The 15,800-nt window shown below is 41.4% G+C and overlaps 1 protein-coding gene across 1 annotated transcript in view; it reads right to left on the bottom strand.

Moving 5' to 3' along the window:
- PCYT1B (phosphate cytidylyltransferase 1B, choline) overlaps positions 1-15,800 on the bottom strand; it is a 142,375-nt gene that overhangs the window by 83,197 nt on the left and 43,378 nt on the right. Inside the window, exon 3 of the mRNA XM_061178834.1 lies at positions 6,590-6,706. Within this exon, the coding sequence (XP_061034817.1) occupies positions 6,590-6,706 (117 nt within the window). The remainder of the gene's footprint in view (positions 1-6,589; positions 6,707-15,800) is intronic.

Here is a 15,800-nt window from a genome sequence, read left to right on the forward strand (position 1 = left end):
ATACTCAATGGTGAGAAAATTGAAGTTTTCCCACTAAGATCAGAAATAAGGCAAGGATTTAACCTCTCACCATAGCTTTTCAACATTGTACTGGAAGTCCTAGCTAGTGCAGTAAGACAAGAAAAGGAAATAAAACGTATACAGATTAGGACTTCCCTGGTGGCGCAGTGGTTAAGATTCTGCCTGCCAATGCAGGGGACACGGGTTCGAGCCCTGGTCTGGGAAGATCCCACATGCCGCAGAGCAACTAAGCCTGGGTGCCACAACTACTGAGCCTGCGCTCTAAAGCCCACGAACCACAACTATTGAGCCCACGTGCCACAACTACTGAAGCCTGTGTGCCTAGAGCCTGTGCTCCGCAACAAGAGAAGCCACTGCAATGAGAAGCCTGCACACTGCAACAAAGAGTAGCCCCCACTCGCCACAGCTAGAGAAAGCCCGTGCACAGCAATGAAGACCCAACGCAGCCAAACATAAATAAATACATAAATTTAAAAAAATGTACACAGATTGGGGAGGAAGAAATAAAACTGTTTTTCTTCACAGATGACATAATCATCTATGTAGAAAATTTTAAAGAATTGACCAAAAAAACCTCCTAGAACTAATAAGCAATTATAGCAAGATTGCAGAATACAAGGTTAATTAATATACAAAAGTCAATCACTTTCCTATATGCCAGCAATGAACAAGTGGACTTTGAAATGAAAAACATATTACTGTTTACATTAGCACGCCCCAACAAATAAAATACTTAGGTATAAATCTAACAAAATGTGTACAAGATCTACGTGAGAAAAACTACAAAACCCTGATGCAAAATATCAAAGAACAAAATAAGTGGAAATGTATTTCATGTTCATGGATAGGAAGGCTCAATAGTGTCAAGATGTCATTTCTTCCCAACTTGATCTATAGATTCAATGCAATCCCAACCAAAATACCAACAAGTTATTTTGTGGCTAATGATAAACTGATAGTAAAGTTTATTTGGAGAGGGAAAAGACCCAGAATAGCCAAATCAATATTGGAGGAAAAGAACAAAGTTGGAAGACTGGCACTACTCAGCTTCAATACTTACTGTGAAGCTACAGTAATCAAGAAGGTGTGGTATTGGTGAAAAAAATGGATAAATAGATCAATGGAATGAAATAGCCCAGAGATAGACCCACATAAATACAGTCAATTGATCTTTGACAAAGGAGCAAAGGTAATACAATGAACAAAGATAGTCTTTTCAACAAATGGTGCTGTAACAACTGGACATCCACATGCAAAAAAAGGAATCTAAATACAGATCTTATACTCTTCACAAAAATTAGCTCAAAATGGATCATAGATCAAAATGTAGAACACAAAAGCATAAAACTCATAGAAGATAATATATGAGAAAACCTAGATGACCTTAGGTATGGCAGTGACTTTTTAGATACAACACCAAACACACAAACCATCAAAGACACAATTGATAAACTGGACTTCATTAAAATTAAAAATTTCTGCTCTGCAAAAGGCAATGTCAATGGAATGAGAAAAACCACAGAGTGGGAGAAAATATTTGAAAAAGACACAACTGATAAAGGACTATTATCCAAACTATGCAAAGAACTCTTAAAACTCAACAATAAGAAAATGAACAACCTGATTAAGAAATGCAAAAAAGATCTGAATAGACACCTCACCAAAGAAGATACACAGATGTTAAGTAAGCATATGAAAAGATGTTCTACATCACATGTCATCAGGAAATTACAAAATAAAACAACAATGAGATACCACTATACCTCAATTAAAATGGCCAAAGTACAAAATACTGACAACACCAAATGCTGGTGAGGATTTGGAGCACCAGGAATTCTCATTCATTGCTGGTGGGAATGCAAAATGGTACAGCTACTTTGGAAGACTGTTTGGCAGTTTCTAACAAAGCTAAACATACTCTTAACATATGATCTAGCAATCACACTCCTTGGTATTTACCAAACTGAACTGAAAACTTATGTCCATACAAAAACCTGCACATAGATGTTTATAGCAGCTTCATTCATAATTGCCAAAACCTGAATGCAACCAAGATGTCCTTCAGTAGGTGAAAGGATAAACAAACTGTGGCACATCCAGACAATGGAATATTACCCAGTGCTAAAAAGAAATGAGCCAACAAGCCATGGGGTAACCTTAAACGTATTACTAAGTGAAAGAAGCCAATCTGAAAAAGATACATACTGTATGATTCCAATTACATGACATTTTGGAAAAGGCAAAACTATGGAGACAGTAAAAAGATCAGTGGTTACCAGGGATTGGGTGGGGGATAGATGAATAGGCAGAGTACAGAGGATTTTTAAGGCACTGCAACTGTTCTGTACGATACTCCAATGGTGGATATATGTCATAATATATTTGTCCAAACCCAAAGAATGTAAAATACCAAGAGTGAACTCTAACGTATTAAACTATGGACTTTGGGTGATAATAACGTGTCAATGTAGGCTCATGGACTGTAAAAAATGTACTACCCTGGTGGCAGATGTCGATAATGGGGAGGCTGTGCGTGAGTGCATAAATGGGAACCTTTGTACTTTCTGCTCAGTTTTGCTGTGAATGTAAAACTTCCCTTAAAAATAAAGTTTATTAATTTTTGAAAATGTTAAAATTTACAGTATTCCAGAAATTACATCTTTTACAACTATTTAAACTTAGGATGGAAAATTTTAGATGTCAGCTTAAAAATCTGTAAGAAGGTGTATAGTTTTTCAAAATTCTTTTTGGGATTGTGGGGAACAAAGAGTGAAGACACTTAGTCTAAGACAACGGTTTTCAACAAAGGCTTCAGCATCCCCTAGGAAGCATTTTTGGAAATTTGTAGGGCATCTTTAGTTGTCACTATGATTGGAGGCAGCAATTGGCATTTAGTGGGCAGGGTGCCAACAATGTTAAACATCTTTTTTAAAGTATTTTATTTATTTATTTATTTGGCTGCACCGGGTCTTAGTTGCAGCATGCAGGATCTTCGTTGCAGCATGCCAGGGTCTTTAGTTGCGGCATGCGGGGGTCTTTAGTTGCGGCATGTGGGATCTAGTTCCCTGACCAGGGATCGAACCCAGGCCCCCTGCATTGGGAGCATGGAGTCTTAGCCACTGGACCACCAGGGAAGTCCCTAAACATCTTGCTATGTGTGGGGCAGTCCCACATGAGAATTTTCTAACATCCTGTAAGATTTCTGAATGTCTCTGCATAATTATTTTAAATTATTTGAATCTAGCCCCTAAGTTTGTTTTACATATAACTGCAATGTATTTCTGGAACAGCTGTGATAAATGCTGAATTTTAGAGGAAGGCAACTACTATATACATCGAAGGAAGATTGTTCTTTGTCATGGGATTTGAGCTACCATGCCCCTGTAGAAATCTGCCTACACACAGGAGGTTGGAGATTCTGTTTAACAGACTAGGAATCAAATACAATTAAATTAGTGGAGACACATGAAATATAGGCTTACACTGAATTTTTTTTTAAATTTATTTATTTTATTTATTTTTATTTTTGGCTGTGTTGGGTCTTTGCTGCTGTGCGCGGGCTTTCTCTGGTTGCTGCAAGCGGGGGCTACTCTTCATTGCGGTGCGCGGGCTTCTCATTGCAGTGGCTTCTCTTATTGCGGAGCACGGGCTCTAGGTATGCAGGTTTCAGTAGTTGTGGCTCGCAGGCTCTAGAGCGCAGGCTCAGTAGTTGTGGCGCACGGGCTTAGTTGCTCCGCAGCATGTGGGATCTTCCCGGGCCAGGGCTCAAACCTGTGTCCCCTGCATTGGCAGGCAAATTCTTAACCACTGCGCCACCAGGGAAGCCTGGCTTACACTGAATTTTATTTTTTTTATAAATTTATTTTATTTTATTTATTTTTGGCTGCATTGGGTCTTCGCTGCTGCACGCGGGCTTTCTCTAGTTGTGGTGAGCGGGGGCTACTCTTCGTTGCAGTGCGTGGGCTTCTCATTGCGGTGGCTTCTCTTGTTGTGAAGCATGGGATCTAGGTGTGTGGGCTTCAGTAGTTGTGCCACATGGGCTCAGTAGTTGTAGCTTGCGGGCTCTAGAGCTCAGGCTCAGTAGCTGTGGTGCACGGGCTTAGTTGCTCCGCGGCATGTGGGATCTTCCCGGACCAGGGCTCGAACCCGTGTCCCCTGCATTGGCAGGCGGATTCTTAACCACTGTGCCACCAGAAAAGTCCCTATACTGAATTTTATTAATAGGGTGGTTAAAAATATTTCATAGTATTGCCAATTATCTTAAATAGAATAATAATATATCAGTGGAGAAAATAACATACTGAAATTATTTATTACTGTTTACATTGCTTGTAGGTTTTCACTCTTACTCTGTCACTGTCTCCAGAAGGCTACATACCACGTTTTTACAGCTTCATGTATCACTGCTTCATTTCCCATCTATACTCTAGTCCCTGTCACCTACCAAAAGATATGGTCTCCATGGTTATCTTAGTAGCTTAACATGCCCTTGGCTTCCACGGAGAATCCATGTAATAGCCATTGAAGGGGGGTAGCTACATTTCTTTGTAAATCTGCTAGAGAGAGAGGACATCGTTTACTGCATTACTCGATGCTGCTTAGGCAACAACCCTCTGAAACATCTCAGAGCTCAGGGCAGGAGGAGCTGGTTCTTCAGCGGGGAGCAGTATCAGCTCTAACATCTGAAGCTATGGAATGACCCTGTGGCTCCTTCTGCCATAGCTGCGAAGAAGTTCAGGATTTCTTGTGGGAGTTGTTCTCCTTCCCCTTTGCTTTAATTCTTGGCTCTGAACTCCTGTCCATATTCATTTCCCTGAGTACTACATCACCTGTGCTTTTATAGAAAGCCTCCTTAAGACATAACAAGTCAACAAAATAACGCATCTAGTTGTAGCTACCATGTTTTCTCCACTTGTCCCAACATTCTCATCTAGGCTGGTGGGAAAATCACCGCACAAGGAAGGTTCTGTGCTCTGGCTTTCGTGTGCCCTTCACTTCATTCAAGTCTCTGCACAGGTGTCAACACTCCAGAGGGCCCTCCCCTGACCTCCATATCTGAAATGTCCCTCCTTGCCCCACCAGCCACTCTTTCCCCTTACCCTATTTTACATTTCTTCATAGAACCCCTACTCTGGATTGTTTACTGGGCAGTGTCTGCCTCCCCTTCAGACTCTAAGTTCTCTTGAGGACACAGTCTGCTTCGATCATGGCTGCATTCTCAGTGTACAGAAGAATGCCTGGCACATAGTAGGAGCTCGATAAATAGTTGTTAAGTGAAGGAATCATTCAGTAAATCAGAGAAACCACTGTTGCCTAGTGACCTAGACAGCTGCTGATATTAATTTACTGCTTTCTCCAATTTACATGAATGTACTGAAAGTCACATTTTTCCTTTGCCTTTACTTTTGATGTGCTAACCCAGGGCCAGGGCAGTGTTCCCATTAAGTGTTGCCTACACCTAACCACCTCCAAACTTGGGTTGCCAAAATGACCAAAGCCCAACCACTGCAGAGGTCTCCCCAGGACCCCGGCAGCTTAGGACCAGACTGCAGGTGCCAGTGCTCATGCAAGAAATGATTTTCCACTCAAAATAAAGGGAAGTGAACTGCCTCGTATCACCTCTTCCTTCCGGAAAGAACTCCATTCAGTAACCACACGGTCGCCGTGCTTGGCAAAAGCTGCAAAAGATTCCTCTCAAATATCCAAAACGTAGTTTTAAACTTGTGGAAGATAACAAAATATTTTTTAAAACAGATATGTAGTCTCTTACCATCACCTTTTTCCCTCACGGTAGAGGTCTAAGGGTTGATGATGTCTAGTTCATGTAATGTCACAAAAAATGATTATAGTGAAAGGAAATGCTGTTTCCAGAAGCTACAGAGATGAGACCCAGGTCTTGCAGGTCAGAAACTTTCCCTTTTACCCAAATTGAAATCTGTAGGCCTTTTGGAAGAAGAAAATTTTATGTCTAACTGCCCTTCTCTCTCCACAAGCTTATGAAATCAGTCAGTTCCCTCACTGTAAACCAAGATTACCTGGGTATATAAATCTCTATTTCTTTAATACACGGCACATAAATTCAACTAATTGGGACTGCTGTAAGCCACTACCATCAGCTCAACATTGTCCTAAGTACTGTGGGTCACACCAAGGAAATAGACAATGACCTTACTTACCATTAATCATCCTGAATCCCCTCAGGTCTCTAAGATTTGAAATCAGAATAATATTGCTTTTCTCCTAACCCTCTAGGAAATTTCAGAAACAGAAATTGGATCATGCCTCAAACACAAGAAGAAAGGCATAAATGGAGAACATGAAGCAGTAACCCTTGGTGATATTATTCGTCTTTCTCTGGGAATCAATGGTTTATAATCTGATGATGTAATTTCCCCTATGGTTTTTTAAATATCATTTTAAATTTCATGCAGTGAACAAGTGATGCAATATAGGCTGAACTGGGAGCATTAACAATGTGAGGTGTTAATGATGGAAGTCTGAAAGGGGTCCTTTTCAGGAAGCACATTATACAAGAGTTTTCTAGACGAAGAGAAAATGCACTTCTTACCTCCTACCAACAAGTAGCTGTTGGGAAACAGTGTTTTTGCTTGCATAAGTGCCCTTGCATGACCTGAGTGGAAGAGGTCAAATATTCCATCTGCGTATACTCTGACAGGTCTGTCAACTGTGGAAGAAAGAAAACATCATCAACAGAACTGCAGAATAAGGAGCCCAGTCACCTGATCCTTCCATCAGTACAGCACCGTAATAAGGTTTACCTGGAGAAAACACAATATCTACATACCATCAGTTTCATATTAGTGCACGAAATTAACTTTACCAAGAGGTTCTTCTAAGGACATCAAAGCAGAGTAAAAACATAACAAAATTAAGATTGACCCAGAACACACATTTTTAGCCGCAGAGCACTGGGGAGTTTTCTTGATCCAGAGTAGAGTCTCAGGTGGCTGAGCTGGCAGATTCAGACACACCAGACATAACCAAAGGGTTGACAGAGTCAGCCCAGTGGGAATATCAAGGTAGGAGTGACTGAGGAGCTCAATGAAAAGGACAAATGACTTCATCCTCAAGTCTGGCAGTCCTGAACTAAGACCCCTGAGTCCTATTCCCAAAGGCAAAGACACAGCTGTGCACCTCTTCCAAGTCACCGTGGCAGCGTAAAATCAGCCTTGGTAGGAGTATTTACACCATAGAAATTGGCAAATGCTCAAATCAGGGCTTATTTCCCCCTGGAGGGCCAGCTGTTAAACATTTACCAGCATACACTGCACAAAGGTCACTCCCTATTCTCTTTGGTATCCTAAGACATGGGGCGGGGCGTACATGCCCCAAGGGGAGGAGTGTCAGGGAGCAAAAGTTACATGGCGGGGTGCTCAGGGTTGGAGGCGAGTGACCCACACTACAGTCATTCCTAGGGAGAAGGGTCAAGAGCAAAATCGGCCACAACAGACACTCTCACTGTGGCATACAGTGCTTGGAAAGTGCCATTTCTTGAGGAAGAGGGACACACTTCACCAGAGCTTCCCGGGAGTCAGGAGACTGCACTAGGAACTGCTGGATGACACTTTTGCTGAGTCAGCCGAAGGGCCATCCCCTCCAATAAGAGGGAGACATAGGGAGGTAGAGGGGCTGGGTGCCAACTTTTACTTTTACACCATTTTGGATTCTCAACAAAGGAACTAGAAAATGAAAATATGGCGAACGACAAACTAAACGTGGCAAACTGAACACACACACACTTATCTCCACTTCCGGTCTAACACCACAAGAATTACAGAGAAAGAATTAAAAAGGGATAATCCCCCAAGGGCAGAGGAAACAAGAAAGGCAATGACAGTGGATTAGAGATGTCAACAACATTTTGGAAAGTTGATTGTCAAGTGCTGAGTATCTACAGGGAACAAGAATCAGAGGTGGGGCAGGTAGGCAAAGGGATTGCTGGTTTGTTTGTTGGTTTGTTTGTTTTACGAGCCTAAGAGTCCTACTAACTTTTTAAACTAGATGCACGTATTATATTGATGTTATAAATTTTAAAAAAAGAAATCAATGCACACTTCTGTTGAATGATCTTTAAGGCTTAGATTTAAAATTGTGATTATTTCTTGATGTAATACAACCTCGTTAATTTAGAACATAAATTGAAAGGAATATTACATTAACATATTCAGATGGTACAATGTTTCTAATAAATTAAATTTCACTAATAAAAAAAACTCGAGAGACTTTGTGTCAGATAGGGAATTGCAATTATTCCCAATTATACACCGTTTTGAACAAAGAGAATTGCCTTCACAGGATTATACTGTATTCTAAATAAGGCACGGTAAATAGAAAATACTTTGAAATAACAAACTGTCTAATGAGGGATCCTTAGTTTCAAAGCTCTTATTCAATTTGAATTCAATTGAGGAAAATTTGTTTTAAGATATAAACCCTAGGGGGAAGCAGATGGCAGTTCTGCAAAATTTTTTGTTATTGATTCAGAAGTGATCAAGATAAATAAATTCAGGAAGCAGGGAGGAAAGAAAAGTAAAGAAAGACGATATAATTACTGAGAAAAAAGGCCATTTAGTAAATTTGTGAAGAGTATTTGTGGAGTTGATTTTGCAATAAGCTCACTTTTAAAAATTGTAGTGTGTCAGCAATTTCCAGACTGGGAAATTCTGCAGGACCAAAAAAAAAAAAAAAAAAAAAATCCCTGATCTCTTCAACAAATAAACTTCAAGAAAAAAAAAGAAGAGGGAAAGAGATAGAGGGGGGGACTTTGAGATTAAAAGGTATTTAAAAAACATCTCAACATATTGTAATATATAGACATTTGGATTTGGGTTCAAACAAACTATAAATAAATGATGACATAAGATAACTGGAAATTGGAACACTGGATATTTGATGATATTAAAGAATTGCCATTAATTTTTTAGGTGAGATAATGATATAGTGGTTATGCCTTAAAAAAAACCCAGAGTTCTTATTTTTTAAGACATATATACAGACGTATTTATGGATGAAATGATAGGAAGCCTGGGATTTTGTTTCAAATAATTCAAGAGGGGAGAGTTGATGAGGAAAGGCTACAGGATGGTGGTTGTTAGGTATGGGTGATGGACACATGAAGGTTCATTATATTGTTCTACTTTTGTGAATGTTTGAAATTCTCCATAATATTTTTTAATAGACTGTGGCTTTGTAAGTTAGTTGGTATGTTTATTTGTTTTAATCTTTTGTTCGAAGTTTTTCTGGACATCCTTTTAGGCATCTGGGGACTCTCCAGAGGGTATATGCTGGGAACCACTGGCCTGTGAAGCTAGAGGTTTGGCAATGATCAAAAGATGGAGCACACCTACTCCACGGCCATGGTGGAGAGACCTTAAGGTAGCTCCCACTGACCCCCACACCTCCTGCTGTTCACACCTTTGTGAGATCCCCTCCCTTTGAAGTGGGAGTGGGACCCATGCCTTGCTTCTAACCAGGAGAATATGACAAAGGTGATAGATGTCTCTCCCATGATTATGTTATAGTATATAAGACTCCATTTTGCTAGCAGACTCATTCTTTCTCCCTTGGTGGCTTTGAAGAAGCAAGCTGCCATATTTTGAGAAGGCCATGTGGCAAGGAACTGCAGGTGGCCTCTAGGAGCCGAGGGTGGTCTCTGGTTGACAACCAGCAAGAAGCTAGATCCTTGGTCTTAGAGTTACAAGGAAATAAATTCTGCCAACAACCTGAGTGAGCTCGGAAGCAGATCTACCAGATCCACCAGTCAAGCTTCCAGATGAGAACTGAGCCCTGGGTGACACCTTGAATGCAGCCTTGTGAAACCCTGAGCAGAGGACTCAGCTAAGCCAGGCTTGGACTCCTGATCCATGGAAACTGTGACATAATGTATGTGCAGTGTTTTAAGCCATTAGGTCTGTGGTAATATGTTATATAGCATCTCACACCATATACAAAAATTAACTCTAAATGGATCACAGACCTAAATGTAAAGCTAAAACTACAAAACTTCTAGAAGAAAACAGGAGAAAATCTTAGTGGCTTTGAGTTTGACAAAAATTTCTTAAATAGGAACCAAAAAGGACACACAATAAAACAAAAAAATTTATATATTAAACCTCATTTAAAACCTTTACTCTTCAAAAGACATTTTTACAAAAATGAAAAGGCAAGTCTTAGGGAGAAAATATCTGCAAAATATGTATCTGATATAAGACTTGTATCTGGAATATATAAAGAACCCTCAAAACTCAATAATAAGATAAACAACTCATTTTTAAAAGGGCAAAAAAATTTCAACAGACATTTCACCAAAGAAAATAAATAGATGGATGGCAAATGAGCACATGAAAAGATCCTCAATACCATTAGTCATTAGGGAAATACAAATTAAAGCGACCCTGAGATACTACTTCATACTCACTAGAATGACTAAAAATTTAAAAACTATTGATCATACCAAGTGCTGATGAGGATATAGAGCAACTGGAACTCTCATACACTGCTGCTGGGAATGTAAATGGTACAAATACATTGGAAAGCAGTTTGGCAGTTGGTTAAAAAGTTAAACATACACATACCATACGGCAAGATAGGAGGCAGTCACCAACTACAGTACATCTGAATTCACATTTTTGTAGGGCATGTTATGGTGTTTCTTGGTATTGTTTCAGATTCAGGCAACAATAAAAGGGTGATTATTCATTTTTTATTATGGCTCTTAAAATGCAGCTTATTAACAATGCCTTAAAAGTACATATGATTTACAGAGCACATGTATTTCACTTAATTTTTCCATCAACTCTGTGAGGTAGGTAGAAGAGAGTGGACTTACTATCCTCTCTCATAGAGGAGCAAATGGAAGCTCAGCAAAGCTGAGCAGCTTACCCAGCATCATACAACCAACCTATGATGGAGTTTGAGTGCAAACCAAACTCCACTGATCTTTCTTCTAACTCATGATGCCTTCTAGAAAACTACATGCCATTATGGAGTCTTTTAAAAAAGAGAGAGAGAGAAAGACAGACTGTTACTGAATGCCCAGTAATTATGGTAACTGGTATTGTTTTTGTGTACAGCTGATGTGCAAAAGAGGTGGCACAAAATTTAACCTTTTAAAATCTAATAGTTACCTATCTCACAAAGTTTACATAGTTTTATATAAACTTAATCATTTCCTTCTACTTATAGCCAGCGATGCTCTTCTCAATAAATGATGATTGATGTTTGCTTTTTAAAATACATTAAATTTAAGTTAAAAAAGAAAGAGTATATTTTTTAAAAAATTAAGTAAATTACAGTACAGGTGGCACAGAAATAAGGCAAAATTCATTCAGGTGGCTCTTGAAAAATGAATTTGGAAAACTACACATATCACTGTGTGAACAGAATAATACAAATTCCCTTTTTGTGAAAGAAAACAGGAAATCAGAACTGAGTTTCCCTTTAAGAAAAAATGTCAGCTTTAATGAAAAGGAACCTATGAAGCAATCACTTGGGCTTTTCCTTTATCTCCAGGCAGATTACTGATTTTCTCTGTCTCAGGATACATACTAAACCTTAGAGGGTCATACCTCCACAGCTGGACTATTTGAGCTAAGATCAAAGGTGCCAGTTCCACTCAACAACAACAAAAAACAAACAACCCAACTAAAAAATGGGCAGAAGACCTAAATAGACATTTCTCCAAAGAAGACATACAAATGGCCAAAAAGCACATGAAAAGATGCTCAACATCACTAATTATTAGAGAAATGCAAATCAAAACTACAGTGAGGTATCACCTCACACCACTCAGAATGGCCATCATTAAAAAGTCTACAAATAAATGCTGGAGAGGGTGCAGAGAAAAGGGAACCCTCCTACACTGCTGGTAGGAATGTAAATTGGTGCAGCCACTATGGAAAACAGTATGGAGATTCCTCAAAAAACTAAAAATAGAGTTGCCATATGATCCAGCAATCCCACTCCTGGGCATATACCCAGACAAAACTCTAATTCAAAAAGATACATGCACCCCTATGTTCATAGCAGCACCATTTACAAGAGCCAAGACATGGAAGCAACCTAAATGTCCATCAGATGAATGGATAAAGAAGATGTGGTACATATATACAGTGGAATATTACTCAGCCATCAAAAAGAATGAAATAATGCCATTTGCAGCAACATGGATGGACCTAGAGATTATCACACTAAGCGAAGTAAGTCAGACAGAGAAAGACAAATACCATACACATAGAATCTAAAATACAATACAAATCAACATATCTACGAAACAAAAACAGACTCACAGATATAGGGAACAGACTTGTGGTTGCCAAGGGGGAGGAGGGGTAGGGAAGGGAAGGAATGGGATTTTGGCATTAGCAGAGGCAAACTATTATATACAGGATAGATAAACAACAAGGTCCTACTGTATAGCACAGGGAACCATATTCAGTATCCTGTGACAAACCATAATGGAAAAGAATATGAAAAAAAAAATATATGTATAACTGAGTCACTTTGCTGTACAGAAGAAATTAACACAACCTTGTAAATCAACTATACTTCAATAAAAAAAATTTTTTTAAAAGGTGCCAGTTCCGGGACTTCTCTGGTGGTGCAGTGGTTAAGCATCCGCCTGCCAATGCAGGGGACACGGGTTCGAGCCCTGGTCCGGGAAGACCCCACATGCCGCGGAGCAACTAAGCCTGTGCGCCACAACTACCGAGCCTGCGCTCTAGAGCCCGCGAGCCACCACTACTGAGCCCATGTGCCACAACTCCTGAAGCACACATGCCTAGAGCCCGTGCTCTGCAACAAGAGAAGCCACTGCAATGAGAAGCCCATGCACCGCAACGAAGAGTAGCCCCCGCTCGCCGCAACTAGAGAAAGCCCGCGCGCAGCAACAAAGACCCAACACAGCCAAAAATAAATTAATTAATTAACTTAAAAGAAAAAGGTGCCCATTCCAATTGCTCTACTGTGCTCCTTCTCCTGAGGTTCATCACCCTCTGACCTCACAGATGAGGTCCAGGAGCTAAAAGCTATGAGCAGCCTCTTTTAGAATTTATATACCAGCCCCTGTTTGGGCAGACCTAAGACTGCGAAACATAATGTAGGCAATTGTATGAAGTCATAAAATGGGCTAGAGAAGGAGTTAGTGAAAGACTTCAGTTGCAACTATAATCTTGAAGCACATTATGAACCCTCAATACAGGTCTCTTTTGTCTTTTTGAAGGGATGCTCAAGACGGCACCACAGAAAGGTAATTGCCTACTAGTCTTGAAAACTACCAAACATTTCAAAAAAGTAATGATGTTTTTCTTGTTTTCTTAAATAATAGTCAAACAGCAAGATATTTTTAAAACTCTGTGAGCTTCTCTAATAACAGTACAATGTTCCAACAATTATATTTAGATAATCTCCATGACACTCCCTCCAACCACTACCAACAGTTACTTTTTTTTTTCAACATCTTTATTGGAGTATAACTGCTCTACAATGGTGTATTAGCTTCTGCTGCATAACAAAGTGAATCAGCCATACGTATACACATATCCCCTCCCTCTTGCGTCTCCCTCCCACCCTCCCCATCCCACTCGTCTAGGTGGTCACAAAGCACAGAGCTGATCTCCCTGTGCTATGCGGCTGCTGCCCACCAGCCATCCATTCTACATTTGGTAGTGTATATATGTCCGTGCCACTCTCTCACCTTGTCCCAGCCCACCCCTCCCCCTCCCCGTGTCCTGAAGTCCACTCTCCAAAGAAGATATACAGATTGCCAACAAACACATGAAAGGACGCTCAACGTCACAAATCATTACAGAAATGCAAATCAAAACTACAATGAGGTATCACCTCACACCAGTCACAATGGTCATCATCAGAAAATCTACAAACAACAAATGCTGGAGAGACTGTGGAGAAAAGGGAACCCTCTTGCACTGTTGGTGGGAATGTAAATTGATACAGCCACTATGGAGAACAGTATGGAGGTTCCTTAAAAAACTAAAAACAGAACTACCATATGACCCAGCAATCCCACTACTGGGCATATACCCTGAGAAAACTATAATTCAAAAAGAGTCATGGGGGGAATTGGGAAGATGGTGGAAGAGTAAGACGCGGAGATCACCTTCCTCCCCACAGATACATCAGAAATACACCTACACGTGGAACTGCTCCTACAGAACACCCACTGAACGCTGGCAGAAGACGTCAGACCTCCCAAAAGGCAAGAAACTCCCCCACGTACCTGGGTAGGGCAAAAGAAAAAAGAAACAACAGAGACAAAAGAATAGGGACGGGACCTGCACCAGTGGGAGGGAGCCGTGAAGGAGGAAAGGTTTCCACACACTAGGAAGCCCCTTCGCGGGCAGAGACTGCGGGTAGCAGAGGGGGGAAGCTTCAGAGCCACGGAGGAGAGCGCAGCCACAGGGGTGTGGAGGGCAAAGCGGAGAGATTCCTGCACAGAGGATCGGTGCTGACCAGCACTCACCAGCCCGAGAGGCTTGTCTGCTCACCCGCCGGGGCGGGCGGGGGCTGGGAGCTGAGGCTCGGGCTTCGGAGGTCGGATCCCAGGGAGAGGACTGGGGTTGGCAGCGTGAACACAGCCTGAAGGGGGGCTAGTGCGCCACAGCTAGCCGGGAGGGAGTCCGGGAAAAAGTCTGGAGCTGCCGAACAGGCAAGAGACTATTTCTTGCCTCTTTGTTTCCTGGTGCGCGAGGAGAGGGGATGAAGAGCGCCGCTTAAAGGAGCTCCAGAGACGGGCGCGAGCTGCGGCTATCAGCACGGACCCCAGAGACGGGCATGAGACGCTAAGGCTGCTGCTGCCGCCACCAAGAAGCCTGTGTGCAAGCACAGGTCACTATCCACACCTCCCCTCCCGGGAGCCTGTGCAGCCCGCCACTGCCAGGGTCCCGTGATCCAGGGACAACTTCCCCGGGAGAACGCACGGTGCCCCTCAGGCTGCTGCAACGTCACGCCGGCCTCTGCCGCCGCAGGCTCGCCCTGCATCCGTACCCTCCCTCCCCCCGGCCTGAGTGAGCCAGAGCGGCCGAATCAGCTGCTCCTTTAACCCTGTCCTGTCTGAGCGAAGAACAGACGGCCTCAGGCGACCTACACACAGAGGCAGGGCCAAATCCAAAGCTGAACTCCGGGAGCTATGTGAACAAAGAAGAGAAAGGGAAATTTCTCCCAGCAGCCTCAGAAGCAGCGGATTAAAGCTCCACAAACAACTTGATGTACCTGCATCTGTGGAATACCTGAATAGACAACGAATCATCCCAAATTGAGGAGGTGAACTTTGGGAGCAAGATACATTATTTTTTCCCCTTTTCCTCTTTTTGTGAGTGTGTATGTGTATGCTTCTGTGTGAGATTTTGTCTGTATAGTTTTGCTTTCACCATTTGTCCTAGGATTCTGTCCGTCCTTTTTTTTTTTACATTAAAAATTTTTTTTTCTTTTTTTCTTAATAATTATTTTTAATTTTTTTAATTTTAATAACTTTATTTTATCTTACTTTATTTTATTTTATCCTCTTTCTTTTTTTCTTTCTATTTTTTCTCCCTTTTATTCTGAGCCGTGTGGATGACAGGCTCTTGGTGCTCTGGCCAGGCGACAGGGCAGTGCCACTGAGGTGGAAGAGCCAACTTCAGGACACTGGTCCACAAGAGACCTCCCAGCTCCACGTAATACCAAACGGCAAAAATCTCCCAGAGATCTCCATCTCAACACCAAGACTCAGCTTCACTCAACAACCAGCAAGCTACAGTGCT

The sequence above is a fragment of the Eubalaena glacialis genome, chromosome X (assembly GCF_028564815.1).
Source record: "Eubalaena glacialis isolate mEubGla1 chromosome X, mEubGla1.1.hap2.+ XY, whole genome shotgun sequence".
Classification (NCBI taxonomy): domain Eukaryota; kingdom Metazoa; phylum Chordata; class Mammalia; order Artiodactyla; family Balaenidae; genus Eubalaena; species Eubalaena glacialis.